At 41.5% G+C, this 23,946-nt stretch overlaps 1 protein-coding gene across 1 annotated transcript in view; it reads left to right on the top strand.

The window, feature by feature from the left end:
• Positions 1-1,324: 1,324 nt before the first annotated feature.
• klhl7 (kelch-like family member 7) overlaps positions 1,325-23,946 on the top strand; it is a 35,931-nt gene continuing 13,309 nt past the window's right edge. The window contains exons 1-7 of the mRNA XM_068003553.1: positions 1,325-1,855; positions 15,599-15,701; positions 15,814-15,907; positions 17,825-17,949; positions 20,332-20,507; positions 20,910-21,084; positions 23,350-23,492. Coding sequence (XP_067859654.1) covers positions 1,733-1,855; positions 15,599-15,701; positions 15,814-15,907; positions 17,825-17,949; positions 20,332-20,507; positions 20,910-21,084; positions 23,350-23,492 — 939 coding nt within the window. The 5' untranslated portion in view covers positions 1,325-1,732. The remainder of the gene's footprint in view (positions 1,856-15,598; positions 15,702-15,813; positions 15,908-17,824; positions 17,950-20,331; positions 20,508-20,909; positions 21,085-23,349; positions 23,493-23,946) is intronic.

The raw sequence follows: 23,946 nt of genomic DNA, 5'->3' as shown, positions 1-23,946 counted from the left end.
TCTGGAGAGTATTCTCTGGTGTTTCCATGGATTTTCTGCTAAAATTATGGCGAATGATTGGGAGAACCCCTGTGGAAATTCAATCCCTCAATTTCCCGGCATTTAATACAAAATTGCTACTCCTGGATACTCTGAGGATCCATAATGGACCAAATACCCACTGCACACACATCACTAGGGTTCCCTGCACTGGCGTCTTTTTGTGTCTAACTTTAAAAATGTAGACAGTGTTAGCCTGAACTGCCAATAGCACCAAACTCTTACAAGAATCAAACTCCTCTTACTCACTTCACATAAGTTTTAATTATGGGAGAAAAAGCCTGTCCAACGGCACATGAACGCTGAATCCCCTTCTAAGACTGAACTCTCGCTGAGGCGAAACTCCAAACCCTACTGTCGCTCTGGTTGCCTGCGTCTCTTCCGCGGCTTTGTCCGTACCTGAATGGCCCTGGAGAAGCAGCACGCTGTATCCACTGGTACGCTTGAGGTCTTCCGCAACTGAGTGCATACTTGAGACGGATAATAGAATTATTATTTAATTTGATGAGTTTCCTTTGTTTTTCTTGATTTAGTTTTCTATTAGATGTGCCCCTTTAAATGGGAGTACTTTAGTTTTTGTTTGTGACACTGGGGCAACCCAGCGTCTCCTTATCGTTTTAATTAAAAGAGGCACTCTTCTGGCCTTTCACTCTCCATTGACCATTTGTGATTTGAGATTAACTCCTTCTATGCCTTTACTGTATTATTGTAAGGAATCTTACAACACCAGGTTATAGTCCAACAGTTTTATTTGAAAATCACAAGCTTTCGGAGTTTACCTCCTTCGTCAATTGTCCACCCCAGTCCATCACCGGCATCTCCACATCATGTTTACTGTATTAAGCAGCATACAATTCAGTTGCAGTGCACTTTTTTGATAAGTTTGGATATTTACTGTTTTCAACACTTCTGTGTTTGTCTCCTGACAGTCTTCAGGATAACTGAGGTGTTGCTATATAATAATTTCCAGCATCTGTTAGTGAGATTTTTTAAAAGAAAAAATATAAAATTTCTTAGCATTATTGTATGAATTTGATGGAACATATTGAGGAGAATAAGTCGACCAAAAAACAATTAAGATATTGTATTTGTGAGAGGTAGAGTGAATATACCAAAGGAAATGAAACTCTCACGACCCTAGTTGCTTGGCTCTGGAGGCTGTGACATCCTAAGAGGGCGCCAGCGAGCTGAGGGCGAGGAATTTTATTTGTGGCTTGATTTTTCTTTCTCTTTTTGCGGAGGTTCCTCTTGCCGCAGTAGTTGTTGATCTCCGGGTAATCGGAGCGAGTGGTGAGGAGGAGGAGGAGGAGGGGGAAGAGACCGAGTAACAGCGGCTTCGGGGCTGCTTCCAACTGAAGGCAGCAAGGAGCAGCGTTCACCGGGCACAGCCCTGCCTGTCACACAGTTACTGCCAACTTATTCTGCCTTCGACCAACCAACCAACCAACAATTGCACCATCGTGCAATCAGCTGCCTTAAAAATAAGAATAATTAGTTATTTCCCCGCAGGTTGTTCTCGTTGAGATGATTACACTTCCCTTTGGGGAGCTTTGGCGTTTGTAGCTGATAATCTCCTCAGGCCCTGTGACCTTTTTGTTTTATCCCGTGTGTAAATTTTCCCTGATCGCTGGTGACAGTCCTGGCCTGGCCTGGTACTTACCTGACCTCACTCGTGGTCTCCCTCAATGTTGCCATGGCGTCTGTGGGGACAGAGAAAGGCTCCATCAAGAAGAAAAGTGAGAAGAAATTCGCAGCCAGAGAGGAAGCCAAGCTTCTGGCAACTTTTATGGGTGTCATGAATAACATGCGAAAACAGGTACGGAATTTTTTATGAGAAGGGTTAAGTAAGATTAAAATATATGATAACGGGGAAAAGCTGTCCAATGGCACAAATCCTCCGAAGACATGAAAAATTGTTTATCCTGGCAACTAATAATTCTTGTGTTAATTGCTATTTGAAGGTGCCGTAAAGTCTTGTACTCTTTTTAATAACTGAGACCCCCCCCCCCCCCCCCCCAAAGAGGTTACATGTAACGTGGTACTGTAGAATGTGCTGATCTTAGCTGGAGCAACAGTTGTTCTTTTTAGGGGGGTGGTGGAAATGGTGGAGAAGGGCTCTATAAGATGTCAGCCTTGGCTCAGTGGTAGCACTCTTGCATCTGAGTCAGAAGGTAATGGGTTCAAGTCCCATTCCAGAGATTTGAACACATAATCTAGGCTGGCACTTCAATGCAGTACAGAAGGAGCGTTGTACTGTCGGAGGTCTTTCGGATGAGATGTGAACGTTAAAGACCCATGGCACTACTTGAAGAAGAGCAGGGGAGTTCTTCTGGAGTCCTGGCCAGCATTTATTCCTCAACCAACACTACTAAAAACAAATTATCTGGTCATTATTTCATTGCTGTTTTTGGGGCCTTGCTATGTGCAAATTGGCTGTCACATTTCCTACATTACAACAGTGACCACCTTTCAAAAAGTACTTCATTAGCTGTAAAGCGCTTTGGGATGTCCTGCAGTTGTGAAAGGTTGTATATAAATGCGAGTTCTTTCTTTACATTTAGCCTCGTTGTCTCTGTATTAGGAATGACCTAAAGTGCTTTACAGCCAATGAAGTACTTTTTGAAGTGTGCGCGAGTGCTACAAATTAAGCTGATACCTAGAAGTGGCAACTGTTCGTGATCGAATAGCACACTGATACGCATCAATAGGTATAGGTTAATGTACAGGCTAAATATAGAAAGAAAAGAAAGACTTACATTTATATAGTGCCTTTCATGACGTCCCAAAGTACTTTTTGAAGTGTAGTTACAGTTGTAATATAGGAAACGTGGCAGATAATTTGTGCACAGTAAGGTCCCACAAACAGCAATGTGATAATGACCAGGTAATCTGTTTTAGTGATGTTGGTTGAGGAATAAATATTGGCCAGGACACCAGGGAGAACGTCATGTGCCATGGGATCCACCTGAGAGGGCAGACAGGGCCTCGGTTTAACGTCTTATCCGAAAGACGGCACCTCCGACAGTACTGCACTGGAGTGTCAGCCTGTATTATGTGCTCAAGTCTCTGGAGTGGAACTTGAACCCACAATCTTCTGACTCAGAGGCGAGAGTGCTACCAACTGAGCCACAGCTGACACACATAGTAGGGCATTTGGTTGAGGTGTTAGAAGCTTTATGGATCCTTGGTTAACACAAGAGGTGACTGTTGTGGGAAGGTTTAAACTAGCAGGGGGATGGGAACCTGAGCAGGGAGACAGAGGAGGAGGAAACAAGCATAGAAACAAAAGACAGAAAGGGAAGAAGCAATAGTGGAAGGCAGAGAAAACAAGGGCGAAAAACAAATAGGGCCATAGTGCAAAATAATACTAAGATGACGAGCAATCTTAAAAAGACAAGTCTAAAGGCATTGTGTCTTAATGCGCAGAGCATTCGCAATAAGGTAGATGAATTAACAGCGCAGATAGATATTAACGGTTATGATATAGTTGCAATTACGGAGACATGGCTGCAGGGTGACCAAGGATGGGAACTGAACATCCAGGGGTATTCAATATTTAGGTAGGACAGGCAAAAAGGGAAAGGAGGTGGGGTAACGTTGTTAGTAAAGGAGGAAATCAATGCAATAGTGAGGAAAGATATTGGCTCGGAAAATCAGGATGTGGAATCTCTGTGGGTGGAGCTAAGAAACACCAAGGGGCAGAAAACATTGGGGGTTGTCTATAGGCCCCCAAACAGTAGTGGAGATGTAGGGGAGGGCATTAAACAAGAAATTAGAGACACATGCAAGAAGGGTACAACTATAATCATGGGTGACTTTAATTTGCATATGGATTGGTCAAACCAAATTAGCAATAATACTGTGGGGGAGGAATTCCTGGAGTGTGTATGTGATGGATTTCTAGACAAATATGTTGAGGAACCAACTAGAGAACAGGCGATCCTAGACTGGGTATTGTGCAATGAGAAAGGATTAATTAACAATCTTGTTGTGCGGGGTCCCTTAGGGAAGAGCGACCATAACATGATAGAATTCCTCATTAAGATGGAGAGTGAAGTCATTGAATCCAAAACTAGGGTCCTGAATCTAAATAAAGGAAATTACGAAAGTATGAGGTGTGAGTTGGCTATGATAGATTGGGGAACTTTACTAAAATGGATGACGGTGGATTGGTAGTGGCTAATATTTAAAGAACGTGTGCAGGAATTACAACAATTATTCATTCCTGTCTGGCGCAAAAATAAAACAGGAAAGGTGGCTCAACCGTGACTTACAAAAGAAATTAGGGATCGTATTAGATCCAAAGAGGAGACATATAAAATTGTCAGAAAAAGCGGCAAGCCTGAGGATTGGGAGCAGTTCAGAATTCAGCAAAGGAGGACAGAGATTGATTAAGAGGGGGGAAAATATAGTATGAGAGTAAACTAGCAGGTAACATAAAAACTGACTGTAAAAGCTTCTATAAATATGTCAAGAGAAAAAGATTAGTGAAGACAAATGTAGGTCCCTTACAGTCAGAAATGGGGGAAATTATAATGGGTAACAAAGAAATGGCAGAACAATTAAACACATACTTTGGTTCTGTCTTCACAAAGGAGGACACAAATAACCTCCCGGAAATGTTAGGGAATCGAGGGTCTAGTGAGAGGGAGAAACTGAAGGAAATCAGCATTAGTAAAAAAAAAATAGTGCTAGGGAAATTAATGGGGCTAAAAGCTGACAAATCCCCAGGGCCTGATAATCTACATCCCCGAGTACTAAAGGAAGTGGCCCTGGAAATAGTGGATGCATTGGTGATCATCTTCCCAAATTCTATAGACTCTGGAACAGTTCCTACGGATTGGAGGGTGGCAAATGTAACCCCACTATTTAAAAAAGGAGGGAGAGAAAAAAACAGGGAATTACAGACCAGTTAGCCTAATATCAGTAGTGGGGGAAAATGCTAGAGTCTATTATAAAGGATGCGATAACAGAACACTTGGAAAGCATTAATGGGATTGGACAAAGTCAGCATGGTTTTATGAAAGGGAAATCACGCTTAACAAATCTACTGGAGTTTTTTGAGGTAACTAGTAGAATAGATAGGGGAGAGCCAGTGGATGTGGTGTACTTGGATTTTCAGAAGGCTTTTGATAAGGTCCCACACAAGAGGCTAGTGTGGATTGAGAATTGGTTGACAGACAGGAAACAGAGAGTAGGAATAAACTAACCTTTTTCCGGGTGGCAGACAGTGATCAGTGCTTGGGCCCCAGCTATTCACAATATATATCAATGATTTGGATGAGGGAACTGAATATAACATTTCCAAGTTTGCAGACGACACAAAGCTGGGGTGGAATGTGAGCTGTGAGGAGGATGCAAAGAGGTTCCAATGTGATTTCGACAAGTTGGGTGAGTGGGCAAGAACATGGCAGATGCAGTATAATGTGGATAAATGTGAGGTTATCCACTTTGGTTGTAAAAACAGAAAGACAGATTATTATCTGAATGGTGATAGATTGGGAAAAGGGACGGTGCAACGAGACCTGGGTGTCCTTGTACAACAGTCGCTGAAAGCGAGAATTCAGTTGCAGCAAGCAGTTAGGAAGGCGAATGGTATGTTGGCGTTCATTGCAAGAGGATTTGAGTACAGGAGCAGGGATGTCTTACTGCAGTTGTACAGGGCCTTGGTGAGACCACATCTAGAGTATTGTGTGCAGTTTTGGTCTCCTTATCTGAGGAAGGATGTCCTTGCCATGGAGTGAGTGCAACGAAGGTTTACCAGACTGATTCCTGGGATGGCAGGACTGACTTATGAGGAGAGATTGGGTTGACTAAGCCTATATTCACTAGAGTTTAAAAGAATGAAAGGTGATCTCATTGAAACATATAAAATTCTAACAGGACTAGACAGACTAGAGGAGGATGTTCCCGATGGCTGGGGAGTCCATAACCAGAGGTCACAGTCTCAGGATGCAGGCTATGCCATTTAGAACTGAGATGAGGAGAAATTTCTTCATTCAGAGGGTGGTGAACCTGTGGAATTCTCTACCACAGAAGGCAGTGGAGGCCAAATCGTTAAATATATTGAAGAAGGAGATAGATATATTAATGCTAAGGGGATCAAGGGATATGGGGAAAAAGCGGGAACAGGATACTGAGTTAGACGATCAGCCATGATCATTTTGAATGGCGGAGCAGGCCCACAGGGCCAAATGGCCTACTCTTGCTCCTATTTTCTATGATTCTATGTGACACTGTGGAGGTGGGAAAAGAAGCCATTGACAGCGATGCTCTGACTATGTTTGGATAGATGAGAGTGGAATCAAAAGAGGGCAGTCCTGCCGAACTGGACAGTGGAGGAGAGGTGTTGGAGGAGGATAGTGTAATTGACTGTCAAAAGCTGCCGAGAAATCAAGAAGGAATAATGTGCCGTAGAGACAGAGAATGTTGCTTTGACTTTGGGTAAGGCAGTTTCGATGCTATAGAAACCTGATTGGAAGGATTCAAACAAGAAGTTGTGGCAGGAACAAGCACAGATCTGGAGATGACACCACGTTTAAGGAGAATGAAAGGGAAGTTGTAGATGGGGGCAGTAGTTTGCAAGGACAGAAGGGTCAAAGATGGTTTGTTTGAGATAGGGGAGGGTGACGGTAGTTTTGAAAGGGAAGTGGACAACACCTGAGGCGAGGCAATTATTTATGATGTCAGAAACCACGGGGACCAGAAGAGGAGATTTAGTGGGAATAGGGACAAGGGAGCAGAAAGTGAATTTCATGGATGAGATGAGCTTGAGAGGGCATGGGGAGAAGTGGGAAAGAAACTACGGACAGGTGGTGATGCCTCCACCTTGAATCTCTCCAGCTTAGTCATTATGCTGGAGTGCGGGTTGGAGATACTCTGACACATAAAGGAGGGGGAGGAGTACCTGGACGATTTGCTCCAGACCCCACTCACACCTCGTAGAGAGGTACATGATCAGAACAGGGTTGGTGTGACCGATAGTGTACAGATTAAGGGGAACCCAGGTGAGATAGAGAGCGAGGATCCACAGAAACTGATCCAATCCAACCGGTACATTGCACTTGCTACCTGTGAGTATAAGGATCAAGACTGTCGGAAGGACAGCCCGAATGCTGACCATGGCCCCCTGGAGCAGGAGTAGGAGGAGAAGAAGAAGAGTGATGTGATAGTTGTAGGGGATTCAATAATTAGGGTGACAGATAGCATCCTTTTTAAGCAGGATCGAGAGACCCACATGGTATGTTGCCTATCTGGTGCCGGTGTGAGGGGCATCTCCAACTGGCTTGAAAGGATATTGGAGAGGGAGGGGGAGGATCTAGTCGTTGGGACCAACAACATAAGAAAGAGTAGGCAAGAGGTCCTGTTCAGAGAGTGCCAAGAGCTAAAGCAAAAAACAGGACCTCAAGTGTTATAATCTCTGGATTATTACCTGAGCCACATGCAAATTGGCGTAGGGGTAAGCAGATTAGGGAGGTGAAGGAGTGGTGTGGGCAAGAGGGGTTCCATTTCATGGGACACTGGCACCAGTACTGGGACAGGAAGGAACTGTACTGTTGGGATGGGCTGGGACCAGGGTCCTAACGGAAAGGATATATGGGGTGGTCACAAGGACTTTAAGCTGCTAAATGGTGGTTTGGTGGGGGGGGCCTCAGGTGGAAAAGTTCTGTAAATAATAATCTTGAAACAAATGAAAAGGAAGAGAGTAGAGTAATAGTCAGAAATTATGCTTTAGGCACTACAGGTAAAGGGAAAACTAAAAGATGTAAAGTAATTAAATCTGGAGAGAGAGATAAGCAATGTGTGAGAAAAACAACATTAGAGCAGAAGGACAGGTTAGAGTGTGTGGCCCAAATAAGCATTCTTTATACAAATGCATGAGTATTAGGAAGAAATTGAATGAATTGCAGGCGCAAATTCAACTTAGAGGGTACAATATGGTAGCCATTACTGAGTCATGGTTGCAAGACGGTCAGGACTGGGAACTGAATATACCAGGTTATAAGGTCTATAGGAAGGATAGGGAAACTGGTAGAGAGGGAAGAGTAGCCTTAGTGATTAAGGATGAAATTACTTCAATGGTAAGAGAGAATATAATGAGGTAAGCAGGTAAAGTGGAGACTTTACAGGTAGAATTAAGAAATAGAAAAGGATTAAGATTGTAGTGGGAGTTGTGTATAGGCCCCCTGGTAGCAGCTGTGAAGTGGCAAAATGTATAAATGCAGAGATTAGACAAGCTTGTAGAAAAGGCAGAGTGGTTTTAACAGGGGATTTTAACTTTCATGTAGATTGGGCTAAGCCGACGAGCTCATGTCAGCAAATTTCTTGTGTTCAAGACAGCTTTCTGCAACAGTATGTCCTAGAACCAACAAGGGGGCAGGCCATATCAGATTTAATAATGAGTAATGAACCAGATTTAGTTAACAGCCTAACAGTACATGAACATTTATCAAATAGTGATTATGATATGATCGAGTTTGAAAGGGAGAAACCCGTAACAGCTACTAAGATTCTAAATTTAGGTAAGGCCGACTTCAACGGGATGGGATGAGACAGAGACTGCCCAGAGTAAACTGGGCAAACCTGTTAATGGGTAAAACGAAAGATGATCAGTGGGAGGTGTTCAGAAAAGAATTTAACGTGATATAGGAGCAGTTTATACCCCGAAGGAGGAAGAGCTCTACTTGCCCAAAAAAACAGCCATTGATGACAAAAGAAGTAAGGGACAACATAAAACTAAAAGAAAAAGTAGACAAAAATGCAAAAAATAGCACAGATCTTGACGACTGGGAGAGATACAAAGAACAGCAAAGGGTGACAAAACAGATAGTAAGAGCTACAAAAAGGGAGTATGAGAAGAAACTTGCAAGGGATATCAAAATCAACACACAATTTTTACAATTATATTAGGAAAAAGAGGGTGGACAAGAGCACTGTGGGCTGCTTAAAAACTGATAATGGTGATATTGTAAATGAAAATAAGGAAGTGGTGGACATGTTAAATAATTACTTTGCGTCAGTATTTACAGTAGACGAAGAGGATAGCATACCGGACACCCCAAGGAAACTAATTTTGAATCAGGGACGGGGACTCATCATAATTAATGTAAGCAAATTAACACTAATGAAGAAAATATTGGCACTAAAAAATGACAAATCCCCAGGACCATCCCAGGGTTTTAAAGGAAGTAGGTGAGAACATTGCTGATGTCCTAACTATAATCTTCCAAAGTTTTTTTTGATTCAGGAACGGTTCCTTTAGATTCGAAAATTGCACATGTCATTCGCTATTTAAGAAAGATGAGAGAGGGAAACTAGGGAATTATAGACAAGTTAGCCTAACAACATTGCTGAGAAATTACTAGAATCTATCATTAAGGATAGAGTGACTGAACACCTTGAACATTTTCAGCTGATCAGAGAGAGCCAGCATGGATTTGTAAAGGGTAGATCATGCCTGATGAGCCTGATTGAATTTTTTTGAAGCGATGACTGAAGTAAGGGAATAGGAACATAGGAACAGGAATAGGCCATTCAGCCCCTCGTGCCTGCTCTGCCATTTGATAAGATCATGGCTGATCTGTGATCTAACTCCATATATCTGCCTTTGGCCCATATCCCTTAATACCTTTGGTTGCCAAAAAGCTATCTATCTCACATTTAAATTTAGCAATTGAGCTAGTATCAATTGCCGTTTGCGGAAGAGAGTTCCAAACTTCTACAACCCTTTGTGTGTAGAAATGTTTTCTAATCTCGCTCCTGAAAGGTCTGGCTCTAATTTTTAGACTGTGCCCCCTACTCCTAAAATCCCCAACCAGCGGAAATAGTTTCTCTCTATCCACCCTATCTGTTCCCCTTAATATCTTATAAACTTCGATCAGATCACTCCTTAACCTTCGAAACTCCAGAGAATACAACCCCAATTTGTGTAATCTCTCCTCGTAACTTAACCCTTGAAGTCCTGGTATCATTCTAGTAAACCTACGCTGCACTCCCTCCAAGGCCAATATGTCCTTCCGAAGGTGCGGTGCCCAGAACTGCTCTCAGTACTCCAGGTGCGGTGTAACTCTGGTTTTGTATAGCTGCAGCATAACTTCTGCCCCCTTGTACTCTAGTCCTCTGGATATAAAGGCCAACATTCCATTTGTCTTCTTGATTATTTTCTGCACCTGTTCATGACACTTCAATGATCTATGTACCTGAACCCCTAGGTCCCTTTGGACATCCACTGTTTTTAACTTTTTACCATTTAGAAAGTACCCTGTTCTGTCCTTTTTTGATCCAAAGTGGATGACCTCACATTTGTCTACATTGAATTCCATTTGCCACAATTTTGCCCATTCACCTAATCTATCAAGATCGCTTTGTAATTTTTACCTACCCATTATCCCTACTGTCTGTTGCCTTTCACTCAGCCAACTTCCTAACCAAGTCCGTATTTTTCCCTCAATTCCATGGGCTTAGCTAACAGTCTCTTATGTGGGACCTTATCAAATTCCTTCTGGAAGTCCATATGAATAACATCCATTGACATTCCCCTGTCCACTACTCTAGTCACCTCTTCAAAAAATTCAATCAGGTTTGTCAGGCACGACCTACCTTTCACAAATCCATGCTGGCTCTCTCTGATTAACTGAAAATTCCCGAGATGTTCAGTCACCCTATCCTTAATTATAGACTCCAGCATTTTCCCCACAACAGATGTTAGGCTAACTGGTCTATAATTCCCTGGTTTCTCTCTCCTTTCTTAAAAAGCGGAGTGACATGTGCAATTTTCCAATCTAGAGGGACAGTTCCTGAATCTAGAGAACTTTGAAAGGTTATAGTTAGGGCATCTGCAATGTGCTCACCTACTTCCTTTAAAACCCTGGGATAGAAACCATCTGGTCCTGGGGATTTTGTCACTCTTTAGTGCTATTATTTGCTTCATTACTGTTGTTTTATTTATGTTAATTTTATTGAGTCCCTGTCCCCGATTCAATATTAGTTTTCTTGGGATTTCCGGCATGCTATCCTCTTTCTACTGTAAGTACTGATGCAAAGTAATTATTCAACATGTCTGCCATTTCCCCATTGTCCATGACAATATCCCCACTTTCAGTTTTTAAGTCTATGGATGATGTTTATATGGACTTCCAGAAGACATTTGATAAAGTCCCTCATTAGAGACTATTAGCTAAAGTTGAAGCTCATGTATTTGAGGGCAAATTATTGACCTGGTTAGGAAATTGGCTGAGCGGTACGAGACAGAGTACGGATAATGGGCAGGTACTCAAATTGGCAGGATGTGACTAGTGGTGTCCCACACTAATCTGTGTTGGGGCCTCTACTATTTACTGTATTTATTAACGACTTAGATGACTGGATAGAGTTTGCTGACAACACAAAAATAGGCAGCATTATAAACAGTGTAGATGTAAACATAAAATTACAGAGAGATATTAATAGAGTAAGTGAATGGGCAAAACTGTGGCAAATGGATTTCATTCTAGGCAAGTGTGAGGTCATCCACTTTGGATCTAAAAGGGATAGTTCAGAGTACTTTCTAAATGGGAAAAACTTAGGGGTCCATTTATGTAGATCATTAAAATGTTATGGTCAGGTACAGAAAATAATCAAAAAGGCTAATGGAATACTGGCCTTTATAGCTAGAGGACTAGAATATAAGTGGGTAGAAGTTATACCGCAGCTATGCAAAGCCCTGGTTAGACCTCACCTGGAGTACTATGCTCATTTCTGGGCACCGTATCATAGGAAGGATAAATTGACCTTGGAGGACGTGCAGCGTAGATTTATTAGAATGATAGACTCTAAGGGTTAAATTATGAGGAGAGATTACACTCAAACTAGGGTTGTATTCCCTGGAATTTCAAAGATTAAGGAGTGATTTGATGGAAGTTTTCAAGATATTAGGGGGAACTGATAGAATAGGTAGAGAGAAACTATTTCTGCTGGTTGGGGAGTCTAGGACTAGGGGACATAGCCTAAAAATTAGAGCCAGGACTTTGAGGAGTAAAGTTAGGAAACACTTCTACACGCAAAGAAGTTTGGAACTCTCTTCCGCAAATGCAGTTGATGCTAGCTCAATTGTTAATTTTAAATCTGACATTGATAATTTTGTTAACCAAAGGTATTAAGGGATATGGGGCTAAGGCGGGTATATGGAGTCAGGTCTCAGATCAGCCATGATCTCATTGAATGGTGGAACAGGCTCGAGGGGCTAAATGGCCCACTCCCGTTCCTATGGTGGTTTGGGTAGGGTGGGGGTGGGGGGGGTCTGTGGGAAGATTTAGCTTGGTGGGGAAGGGGGGAAGCACCAGAGACAACTGAATGAATGCACAACAAGTTTGTGGCTGGCAAGGGCTTGTTCGCAAGTGAACGGACATTCTAGAGGGAAATTTGGAGAGGGACGATGATTGTTGATCTGGCAAAGTCCAAAGGAGTGATGTGTGGTCAAGTGGGATGGTAAGGAGGTTGGTGAGATTAGCCTCCAGCAGGTGTGCTGGTTGGGAATGTCAAAACGAGAAGAGAATGTAGCTAGGGCTGCTGCTTGCAAAGGGAGCAATAATGGGCGCCTCGGTGGTCCTCTCAGAAAATGTAGGGAGTCCGACAAAGGGTAGCCTTGTGCTTATTCAAGGGGGATTAAAGACTGGGTGGCAGCAGGCAAGTAGGAAGGCAGAGGAGTGGTGATGGGTTGGGGTAGAAATTGTGGGGGAGTAGTGGGGGCAAAGGCCTGAGAGGGGAGAAATGAAAAGGGGCATGGCCAGCAATGGGCTTGGGGTCCAGAGTGCCGGATAAAATGCACACCTGAATGGACACAAAGGGAATTCAGGTTACATAGATACGGCAGAGGTCGGACATGGCAGAAACTGAGCATGCAGAAACAGACTAGGTAGTGGAATAGAAGGCAGTTCAACTGAGAATCTCAGTAGAAAGTAGTGGCGCAAACGGAGGTCACAGTAAAGCCCAGAAGCCAGCGTAGAAATCGGACTCGCCCCAGAAGAAAGCAGATACCTACCCAGGACCCAGCCAGCAGCAGAGTAAAGCTGAGAGGTCAATAGTGCACTGGAGTATAGCCCAGCAGGTGGCGAGTGGGCACTCACGACGCTGGATGGAATAGGTTACCTTAAACTTGAAGAAGTTGAGTGGTAGAGCAGAGTCCATTTTTAGCATGCGATTTCACCTTATAACCAGGAAGGTTAAGGGTGTTAAATGGTCTCATATTTGTAGATGTAAAAAGAATATTTTTAAGGACCAGACTGATGTTCCATGTACAGGTTTAAATATTAAATAAAACCTTTTTTTGAAAAATAAAAAGCTTTATTGGTTTGGTGAAACTGATAATGATTATGAATGGCCCTCAAGATTTCTGTTGGTAAAATTGAGGATAGCTAGTTATTCTGAAAATCTGGAAAAGTTTTATTTTCCAGTCCAGGTCATAGGAACATTAAAATGTGTTTCTTTAATCAGTAGAAGCTGGAGGCTGTAGTAATACGTAACAATGACTGTTCTTCAAAATAACTTATTGTATGGCAATTGATAAACAGAGATGAAAGTTCTTTCTTTAATGGAATGCATGTGTACTGACAAAATCCTTTAATTACACTGTGGAAAAATGTTTGTTCCAGTTTAACTATAGGACCCAATCAAGAATGTATTTTTTTTGGGAAAGTATGCCGTTAAGTTAGATTTGCAACCTGAAGAGCTAGAGGATTCAGGAAATCATTTCCAAACTGCAAATCTTTGAACGTGTACTGTATGGATATATATTCTCTTTCAGCATTGCAAATTGCTGTTCTATCAAAGTACAAGTCGGCAATAATTGTTCAGTTATCTTGTAACAAAATAAAATGTCATTGGTGAACAAGGTTTAAATACAAAAAGGCTACATACTTGATAAAAATCCCATGGCACTATTTGAAGAGGAATAGGGAGGTTTTTTTTGTTGTCATGGAAACATTTTCTCATAAGCAGTGCCAGAAACAAATTAATGAATATGATTGTTGTTTGTGGGATCTTGTTGTGCACAAGATGGATGTGACATTTGCCTGCATAATAAATAATTGCATTTCAAAAGTAAGAAAAAAAGAACTTGCTTTTTTGTAGCACCTTTCACACCTGAAAGGACAGCCAGAAGCGTTCCACAGCGCTTTTGAAGTATAGTCATTGTTGTAATATAGGGAAACATGCCAATTTGCACACAGTAAGGTCCCACAAACTGCAATGAGATAAATGACCAGATAATCTATTTTATCTAGCTAATTTATTTTGGTGTTCATTGAAGGATAGATGTTGACCAGGACACCGGGAGAACTCCACTGCTCTTCTTTGGATGGTACCATGGGATCGTTTACATCCACCTGAAAGGGCAGACAGGGGCCTTGATTTAATATTGCATCTGAAAGGCAGCACCTCAGTACTGCGCTGAAATGTTAGCCTAGATTATGTGCTCAAGTTTCTGGAGTGGGGCTTGAACCCATGACGTTCTGACTCAGATGCAAGAGTGCTACCACTAAGCCCAGGCTGACACCAAAGAATTTTGAAACACTTTGTGACAGTTTAGGGAGATGTGATAAGTCACTATGTAAATGCAATTCTGTCTTTCTGTTCTCATACATAAAATATATAGGTAACAATTAACAAAAAGGTACTAATTGTTATGTCCAACTCAATGGTTAAAGTAGATTTTTATTTCCTTTTGCAGGTCACCATGTTGCATCAATGGCTTCTGTTTTCTCCTAATCCGAAAGCCAAACAAAGTTGTTGGTACAATTTAAACGCTTAGATTATAGCAAAACATGGTCATAAAACAGAGGTTTATTATTTTTAAAAATAAAACCTCAACATCAATCACTTGTTCACTACCGACCATGTGATACTGCTCACTGTCCATTAAAATAGTGTCCGTGTTGTCTTTTTGCTATGCAAGGCTACACTTTGACTTCAGCATGGACAATATCAATAATGGAAGTAATTATCTCAGTTGAAGCATCAATCCAGGGCTTAACTAATCCTGTGTGTTCTCCTAATTGCAAGAACGAGATTGTGTGCCTATAGAGGATGTTCATACATATGCTTCCTGTTTTGAAAGGTTATTTTGCAACAGTTATCATACATGACATATGCTTCAATTTCTCTGAAACCCAAACTACGCATGTCAGATCATCTGTTGAATTGAGACTCCCTAAAGCAATGAACAATGATTTTTTTAGCCGTTACAACTTCCTACTTTCTCACCTTCCCACCGCCACCCCCCCCCCCCCCAAAAAAACAATCTTCTCAGCTGCTGGCTGTTGTGGACTTTCGCTGATCATGCAAATACTGTCATGTAAGAAATGTTGTACCAGTTGCACATTCTTGTTGGCCGTGACATTTCTTACATTACAGTATTTGTATGATCTTTATGGATACAATATGTGTGTGACCTCAAAAGGGGAATAAAGAGATATGGGATTAGGACTACTGTTTGCATGGAAGACAAACACCAACATGGACTTTTTGGACAGAACAGCCTGTTTCCTTGTTATAATTTCTATGTAATTCTATGTTTCCTATTCAGAAAATTCTGTGCGATGTCCTTCTGGTGGTGTCGGACAGAAAAATCCCAGCTCATCGAGTAGTGCTTGCAGCTGCCAGTCACTTTTTCAGTCTAATGTTTACCAGTGAGTTTGTTTTTACCAGTTATTTGTACAGTTTCACTAGGTGGTTATTTAGACTCCTTACACTTTACTCCAAAATGATGTAATTCTTAACGGTCTGCTCTTTCTCTGGTAGCAAATATGCTTGAATCAAAGTCTTATGAAGTGGAACTCAAAGATGCTGAACCTGACATAATTGAACTGCTGGTGGAGTTTGCATATACGGCAAGGTGAGTATATGCTATTTTATTCCGTATTATTCATTTTTTAAAAAATCGTCAATCCTTTGTTAAATCCAGCCCCTTAAGCATCCAGCTCGGAAAAGTAGACAAAGTTCTCCACGGCTCCAGTGACCATGATTCGCAGTTCACAAAGTGCGATTAAATGTATTGCACTGTGCTGTGCCACAGAATGGTAGAGTGAAAACATATGCCTTAATTCCCAACATTGCAAGTTCCTGCAAAATCTATGGGCAAGTTAAAGCTCACATTTCTTGATTTTTATAATCACATATATATTACACTTGGTGTTTGTGAGAGGAGTCCATTCATGCAGTACTGTTTCTTGACATAGTTGTGCTTGTGCTGGGAGCATTGCAACTTTAAGCAATTTATTTGTTCTTATTCTTGGGTTGAGGTAAGTTGAGAAACTGACGGGGAGGTCTGCCTACTAGTGGTTGTTACAATTGTCCTTGTCCATCTAGAGTGAGTTGCTGTCCTGCTTTCTCCTCCTGCAGGTAGTTTGTATGTTTGACGAGCATTTTTGTGCTGAGTGAGCCATCAGGAACAGATCCCAGATATTACTCTTTCAGTGCAAGATGTGTCCTACAAGTGCTGTAGCCATATGTTTGTGGGGAGGGCTCGTGGGGGATACACTTCCTTGCAGCAAATAGCGATAGCTGTGTTAGCCTGATGTGGAGATGCCGGTGATTGACTGGGGTGGACAAATGTAAGGAATCTTAGAACACCAGGTTATAGTCCAACAGTTTTATTTGAAAATCACAAGCTTTCGGAGCTTACCTCCTTCGTCAGGTGAGTGAGTGAAGGGTGAGTCAGGTGAGTGAGTGAACCCTTCACTCACTCACCTGACGAAGGAGGTAAGCTCCGAAAGCTTGTGATTTTCAAATAAAACTGTTGGACTATAACCTGGTGTTGTTGTAAGATTCCTTACATTTGTGTTAGCCTGTGCATTGTAGGGGGGCTTGTGTTCTTTAGTGAGCAGACCTAGCTAGCCTGGAGCTAGGTGATGATCCTTATGGCTTGCCAGGTCACCGTCCAGAATGGTAGGATAAGAGGGCATGACAGAATATGTGTAGGGGAGAGCTTTTCTGGCAACAGCCCTTCCAGTAGTCATTTGGTATGAAGGAATGAAGCTTGTGTGGGATGTGGTAGGTATGCTGTATGATAACTGGCTATACTTTGCTATACTGCTATGTTAGCGCCACCAGCTCCCGATGTATGGTTGTTCAGCCTACAGCAATGCCAAAGTAAACTTGATGTATTAGTTGAGGCTAGCTGTTGGGAAGGCCCGATTTGGGGGGGAAAAACAATCTTCTCAGCTGCCGGCTGTTGTGGACTTTCGCTGGTCATGCAAAATACTGTCATGTAAGAAATGTTGTACCAATTGCACATTCTTGTTGGCCACAACATTTCTTAGATTACAGTATTTGTATGATCTTTATGGATACAATTTGTGTGTGTGACCTGGAAAAGGGAATAATGGGAAATGGGAACAGGGTGGGCATATGGGATTAAGACTACTGCTTACATGGAAAACAAACACCAACAGGGGAAAAGTTTGCAGGGCTATGGGGAGAGAGCAGGGGAGTAGGACTAATTGGATAGCTCTTTCAATGAGTCAGCACAGGCACGATGGGCTGAATGGCCTCCTTTTGTGCTGTATCGTTCTATGATTCTATGATCTTGAGTGGGCCCTCGTGCGTTTTCCCGTAGACTTTGATTTCATCTGTGAGTTGGCCTATCCCATCCTTCCAGCTGAGAAGAATGGTGAGGAAGCAGTGATTGAATGTTGCAATGAGGACAAGGGAGTTGCATGATAGAAATACAAAAACATCATTCAATGTAAAAAGTTCTCTTCAAAGAGACAGAATTTACAGTTTTCAATACAATTTTTTTTAATATTTGCAGGATCTCTGTTAACAGCAATAATGTTCAATCTCTGTTGGATGCAGCAAACCAGTATCAGATTGAACCAGTGAAGAAAATGTGTGTTGAGTTCCTCAAAGAGCAAATTGATGCTTCGAATTGCCTTGGTATGTCATTGATCCGTATAAAGAGACTGTCCTGGAGTTATGATATAATGTGCAGTATTGATGTATTTTTCATCCATCAAACCTTTGGCAAAACCATAAACCTGTGCCATGTATTTCTCCTGTATTGTCTTGAAATCTGATATAAACCAGAAGTAAAGGCAAATGACACTGCACACAGTGACCACGGTAAACCTAGTGAAGGAAAAACAAGTGTTAAAAATCATCTTTTGTTGACAGTGATCTGATTTCAGTCTTTTTCCTGTTATCTTAATGATTCTATGGCTCCCTCCTATGGTTAAGTCATGTAGACCAGGAAGGTCCCAGATTGATCATTGGACTATAATGAGTTAGCTAATCTCAAGCAGGCACTACATTTGGCCTCAGCACCCTTGGATTAGGAAGAGGGAAATCCGTCAGGGTTCCCACTTCTGATTGCTATTAGTGTCCCGGCTGGAAAATGCAGGTGACACTTGGGGCAATTTTCATCTTCAGTTGTAAATCAGTTCTCATTAGGTTTGCACTGCATTAAGGCCTGCCTGAATCTCAAGTCAATTTTCTACGCTAACCTCATTCACATAATTATTCACAACTCCAGTTGCAAACTAAAGTGGGTCTAGGAACTACATCACATTCAGCCCCTCAAGCTTGTTCCGCCATTCAATGAGATCATGGCTGATCTGTATCCTAACTCCATTTACCCGCCTTGACTCCATACCCCTTAATACCCTTGGCAAGCAAAAATCTATCGTTCTCCGATTTAAAATTATTAATTGAGCTAGCATTTACTTTTTTTTTTTATTCGTTCATGGGATGTAGGAGAGAATTCCACACTTCTACCACCCTTTGCGTGAAGAATTGTTTCCTTCCTGAATGTTCTGGCTCTGATTTTAAGGTTATGCCTCCTTGTCCTAGATTACCCCACCAGCGGAAAAAGTTTCTCTCTATCTACCCTATCAATTCCTTTCAAAATCCAAAAAACCTCAATCAAATCACCTGTTAACCTTCTATATTCTAGGGAATACAAGCCTAGTTTATGGAATCTCTCATAATTTAACTCTTGGAGTCCTGATTACATTCTGGTGAATCTGCGTGGCACTCCTTCCAAGGGCCAATAAATCCTTTTTAAGGTGCGGTGCCCAGAACTATACACAGTACTCCAGATGCGGTCTAACCAGGGCTTTGTATAGCTGTAGCAAAACTTCCTCCTCTTTATATTCTAGCTTCTAGTTATAAAGGCTAACATTTCATTAGGCTCTCTTGATCTGGATTTCCCCACCAGAGGAAATAGTTTCTCTGTATTTACCTTTATCGAATCCCTTCATTTTAAATACCTCGATTAGATCACACCTCACCCTTCCAAACTAAAGGGAATACAACCCAAGTTTATGTAAATTGTCCTCAAAATTTAACCCTTTAAGCCTTGATACCATTCTGGTGAATCTGCGCTGTACCCCTTCCAAGGCCTTTATATCTTTCCTGAGGTTCAGTTCCCAAACTGTAGTACTCTAGATGGGGTCTGACCAAGGCTCTGTACAACTGAAGCGTCACTTCCTCACTTTTGTATTCCAGCCCCCTTGAGATAAAGGCCAACATTCCATTATCCTTTTTGATTTTTTTTTACGTGTGCACTAGCTTTTAGTGATTTGTGTACGTGGACACTAAATCCCTTTGCTCCTCCACAGCTCCTAGTTGCTCACCATTAAGAAAATAAACCTGCCTGACCAAGTTATTGTTTAATGCTAAATTAGATTGTTTCTGTCTTTCAAGACTGTTCCTTAATACCAGGGACACTAAGAACACGAGTAGGCCATTCAGTCCCTCAGAGGAATTGCGTGTTAATTCTTTTAATGTTTAATAAATTAATCTATTTGTATAAAACATTGGTTAGGTCAAAGAGTACTGTGTGCAGATTTTGGTGCCCCATCATATAAAAGACAGTAAAACCATAGAGTGTACAGCGTAGATCACCAGAATGATGGCAGGGGTGAGAAACTAAAAAGAGAGACTTGAGATATTGGGACTATTTCTGTGGAAGCAGAGAACGCTAAGAGAGATGCAGTAGAGGTTTTTAAAATTATGAAGGGTTTCAGTAGGGCGATAAGGAAAAGACTAATTCCTCTGGTTGGGGATTCGTTGACAAGGAGTCATCAATTGAAGTTGTCACTGAGAGTATTTAGGAGAATTTTGTTTTTATGCAGAGGATTTTTGGGACATGGAATGCTTTGCCAGAGGGAATTATTGAGCCAGAGACCATTGAATCTTTTAAGGGAAAATTGGATAAATATGTGAAAAGGAGGAAGACACACAGTTGTATGGAGAGAGTGGCCAATGGCCTCCTATTGTGCTGTAAACTTCTATGGTTGTACCTGTCTTTGTTTGCAGGAATAAGCGTGTTGGCAGAATGCCTCGACTGTCCAGAGCTCAAGACTTCAGCAGATGCATTCATTCATCAGCATTTCACTGAAGTTTACAAAACCGATGAATTTTTACAACTTGATGTCAAAAGAGTAACTCACCTGCTGAAACAAGATGCACTGACAGTTAGAGCAGAAGACCAGGTACAAACAGCCATATTCAAACTCTCTTCAGAAAACCTCATTATTCAAGTGGGGTTTCTAAGCATTTCATAACCAATTACAGTTACTATTATGTAGGCAAATGTAATTATATATTGGCATTGGTTTTGGGATAGGATTAGACGGGGAGGTGGCCTATCCATTATTGCCATTTTCTCCTGAATACAAAATTATTCAGAAGTAAGATATAAATGTTTCCACTGTATCATTTTAATGTTTTACTCAAAAAAAAATTTTGGGGGGCGGGGGGGGGGAGAAAGATGAACAAAATATTATTGTTCCTTTTATCTTGGTGTGCCTTCAGTATACACATTGAAGGGATATGAGTTCTCTTCAAATATGATGCTTGTTCATTTGTGGTATATTATTTCTGTTCCACTGTAGGTATATGATGCAGCAGTCAGGTGGTTAAAATATGATGAGCTAAATCGACAGCAATATATGGTTGATATTCTGGCTAAAGTCAGATTTCCACTAATCTCTAAGAATTTCTTAAGTAAAACTGTCCAAGCAGAATCGCTCATACAGGATAATCCAGAGTGTCTTAAAATGGTTATTAGTAAGTATATGTTTTTGCCTACCTAAATCATTGCCATATTTAATTTGAGTAGTAAACAATATGATTACTTTAAACTTTGTTCTCAACTAAGTGGATTTTAGTCCAATGTAACAGCATATAGATCAGAACAGTAAGCACAGGACCTTGTGTCTTTTTCAAATCAATTAATTTGAGATTTACTTACAGGGCTGGAGTTCTTTTACATATTTCATAATGACCTTCTCAATGAATATTTACTAGGCTTTGGTACAAAGAATCTGCATATTCCTAGACTTAGATATTATACTTGAATCAGGATTTATATAAATTACTATCAGCACACCTGGGTAGCAATTGAACCCAAAGTAAATCGTGTTTAACTTGATAGTTTTTTGATGAGGTAACAGAGAGGGTAGATGAGGGCATTGCAGTTGATGTGGTGTATAAGGACTTTCAAAAGGCATTTGATAAAGTGCCGCATGGTAGGCGGAGATTGCGGCCCGTGGAATAAAGGGGGCAGTAGCAACATGGATACAGAATTGGCTAAAGGACAGGAAACAGAGAGTAGTGGTGAACGGTTGTTTTCCGGACTGGAGGGAGGTGTACAGTGGTGTCCCTTAGGGGTCGGTGCTGGGACCATTGCTTTTCTTGATACATATTAATGACTTGGACTTGGGTGTACAGGGCACAATTTCAAAATTTGCAGATGACACAAAACTTGGAAGGGTAGTAATCAGTGAGGAGGATAGTGATAGACTTCAAGAGTATATAGTTAGGCTGGTGGCATGGGCGGATGTGTGGCAGATGAAATTTAACGCAGAAAAATGCAAAGTGATACATTTCAGTGGGAAGAATGAGGAGAGGCAATATAAACTAGAGGGCACAATTCTAAAAGGGGTACAGGAACAGCGAGATCTAGGTATATGTGCACAAATCGTTGAAGGTGGCAGGGCAGGTTGAGAAAGCAGTTAAAAAAGCATATGGGATCCTGGACTTTATAAACAGAGGCATAAAATACAAAAGTATGGAAGTCATGATGAACCTTTAAAACACTGGTTCGGCCACAACTGGAGTATTGTGGGCACCGCACTTTAGGAAAGATGTGAAGGCCTTAGAAAGGGTGCAGAAGAGATTTACTAGAATGATTCCAGGGATGAGGGACTTTAGTTACATGGATAGACTGGAGAAGTTGGGATTGTTCTCCTTGGAACAGAGACTGTTGCGAGGAAATTTGATAGAGGTGTTCAAAATCATGAAGGTTCTAGACAGAGTAGATAGAGAGAAACTGTTCCCATTGGTGGAAGGGTCAAGAACCAAAGGACATAGATTTAAGGTGATTGGCAAAAGAACCAAAGGTGACATGAGGAAAAACTTTTTTACACAGCGAGTGGTTAGGATGTGGAATTCACTGCCCGAGGGGGTGGTGGATGCAGATTCAATCATGGCCTTCAAAAGGGAACTGGATAAGTACTTGAAAGGAAAATGTTTGCAGGGCTAGGGGGTTGGGGGGGTAGTGGGACTAGCTGGATTGGCCTTGCATAGAGCCGGCGTGGACTCGATGGGCCGAATGGCCGCCTTCTGTGCTGTTACCTTTCTGTCATTCTAAAACAGAATTCATACAATATTGTGTGGCAAAAATGGTAGATGTGTGCTGGATTGCTGTAAGAGGATTAATGTGCATCTGGTCTAGGGTTGCACATTTAATATTTCTTAATCTCAAATTCTAATTAATGGGAGTGGGATAATGTAATCTAGTACATTAGAATTTGGCTTGGATCAAATAAGTTTGATGGAAACTTGTTGATACATGTGTTAAAACATTATCCTTTCACCCCTGGGAAATGACGTTGAATCCAAGCCAGATGGATCCAATAAATGGGTCTGGTGTGAAATAAGGCAATCTCAACCCAGTAACTAATGGGCACCAAATCATAGCTACCCACAAGTAGCTACAGATTTTTGTTGAGTGGGCACTATCACTTAAGCTATAAGGATGGTGATGTGGTGCTTTGAGGTCAGGGTTAAAGCACATTTGGGGCATCATAAAAGAAAGATTTACTCTGCATCTAACCTGTGCTGACACTGGGTGTATAAAAATACACTTAAAATAACCTAGTAAGTGGCAGCCAACACTTTCAGAAGGAGCAGATCTTTCCTGACTAACCACCTTAACTTTTTTTGAGAGTGGCATTCTAAATGGGTGTCGGAAAGCCTTTATATTGTGTACTTAAATTTCCCGAAAATCTTTTGATAAAGTTCTTCATTCTTGACTATTCCTCTGTTTAGGTGGCATGCGCTATCATCTTCTGTCTCCGGAGGATAGAGAAGAGTTGGGAGAAAGTACCCGGCCAAGACAAAAGAAGCATGATTATCGTATTGCATTGTTCGGTGGATCTCAGCCACAGTCCTGTCGATACTTTAATCCTAAGGTAAAGGATAAGGATGAGGAGGAGGAGGAGGACAAAGTATTTGTGGTCAATAATTCTGGAGGACTAAGCCTTTACATAGAACTTACAACATGTGCAACACGGAAACAGGCAGTTCGGCCGAACCAGTCCATGTTGGTAATAAAAACACAAAATGCTGGAAACAGTCAGCAGGTCAGGCAGCATCTGTGGAGAGAGAAACAGAGTTAATGTTACAGGTCCATGACCTTTCATCAAAACGGACTACTGCTCATGTGGAGGATAAACACCAACAGTCCATGTTTGTGTTTATCCTCCACATGAGCTGTAGTCCAAATCCCACACGACGGTTGTATTAGACTTGTTTTAGATTTGTTACTGACTGCTGATATCAACAAAGTAGGTATTTTATCTTAAATAAAGTTATCTGTAATATATTTGTTTTAAAAGAGACACAACTACTGGTGGGGTATATGAA

The sequence above is a fragment of the Heptranchias perlo genome, chromosome 2 (genome assembly GCF_035084215.1).
Source record: "Heptranchias perlo isolate sHepPer1 chromosome 2, sHepPer1.hap1, whole genome shotgun sequence".
Lineage (NCBI taxonomy): Eukaryota > Metazoa > Chordata > Chondrichthyes > Hexanchiformes > Hexanchidae > Heptranchias > Heptranchias perlo.
Note: the sequence above shows the minus strand (reverse complement) of the source record. Positions and strands in the feature narration are given on the sequence as shown.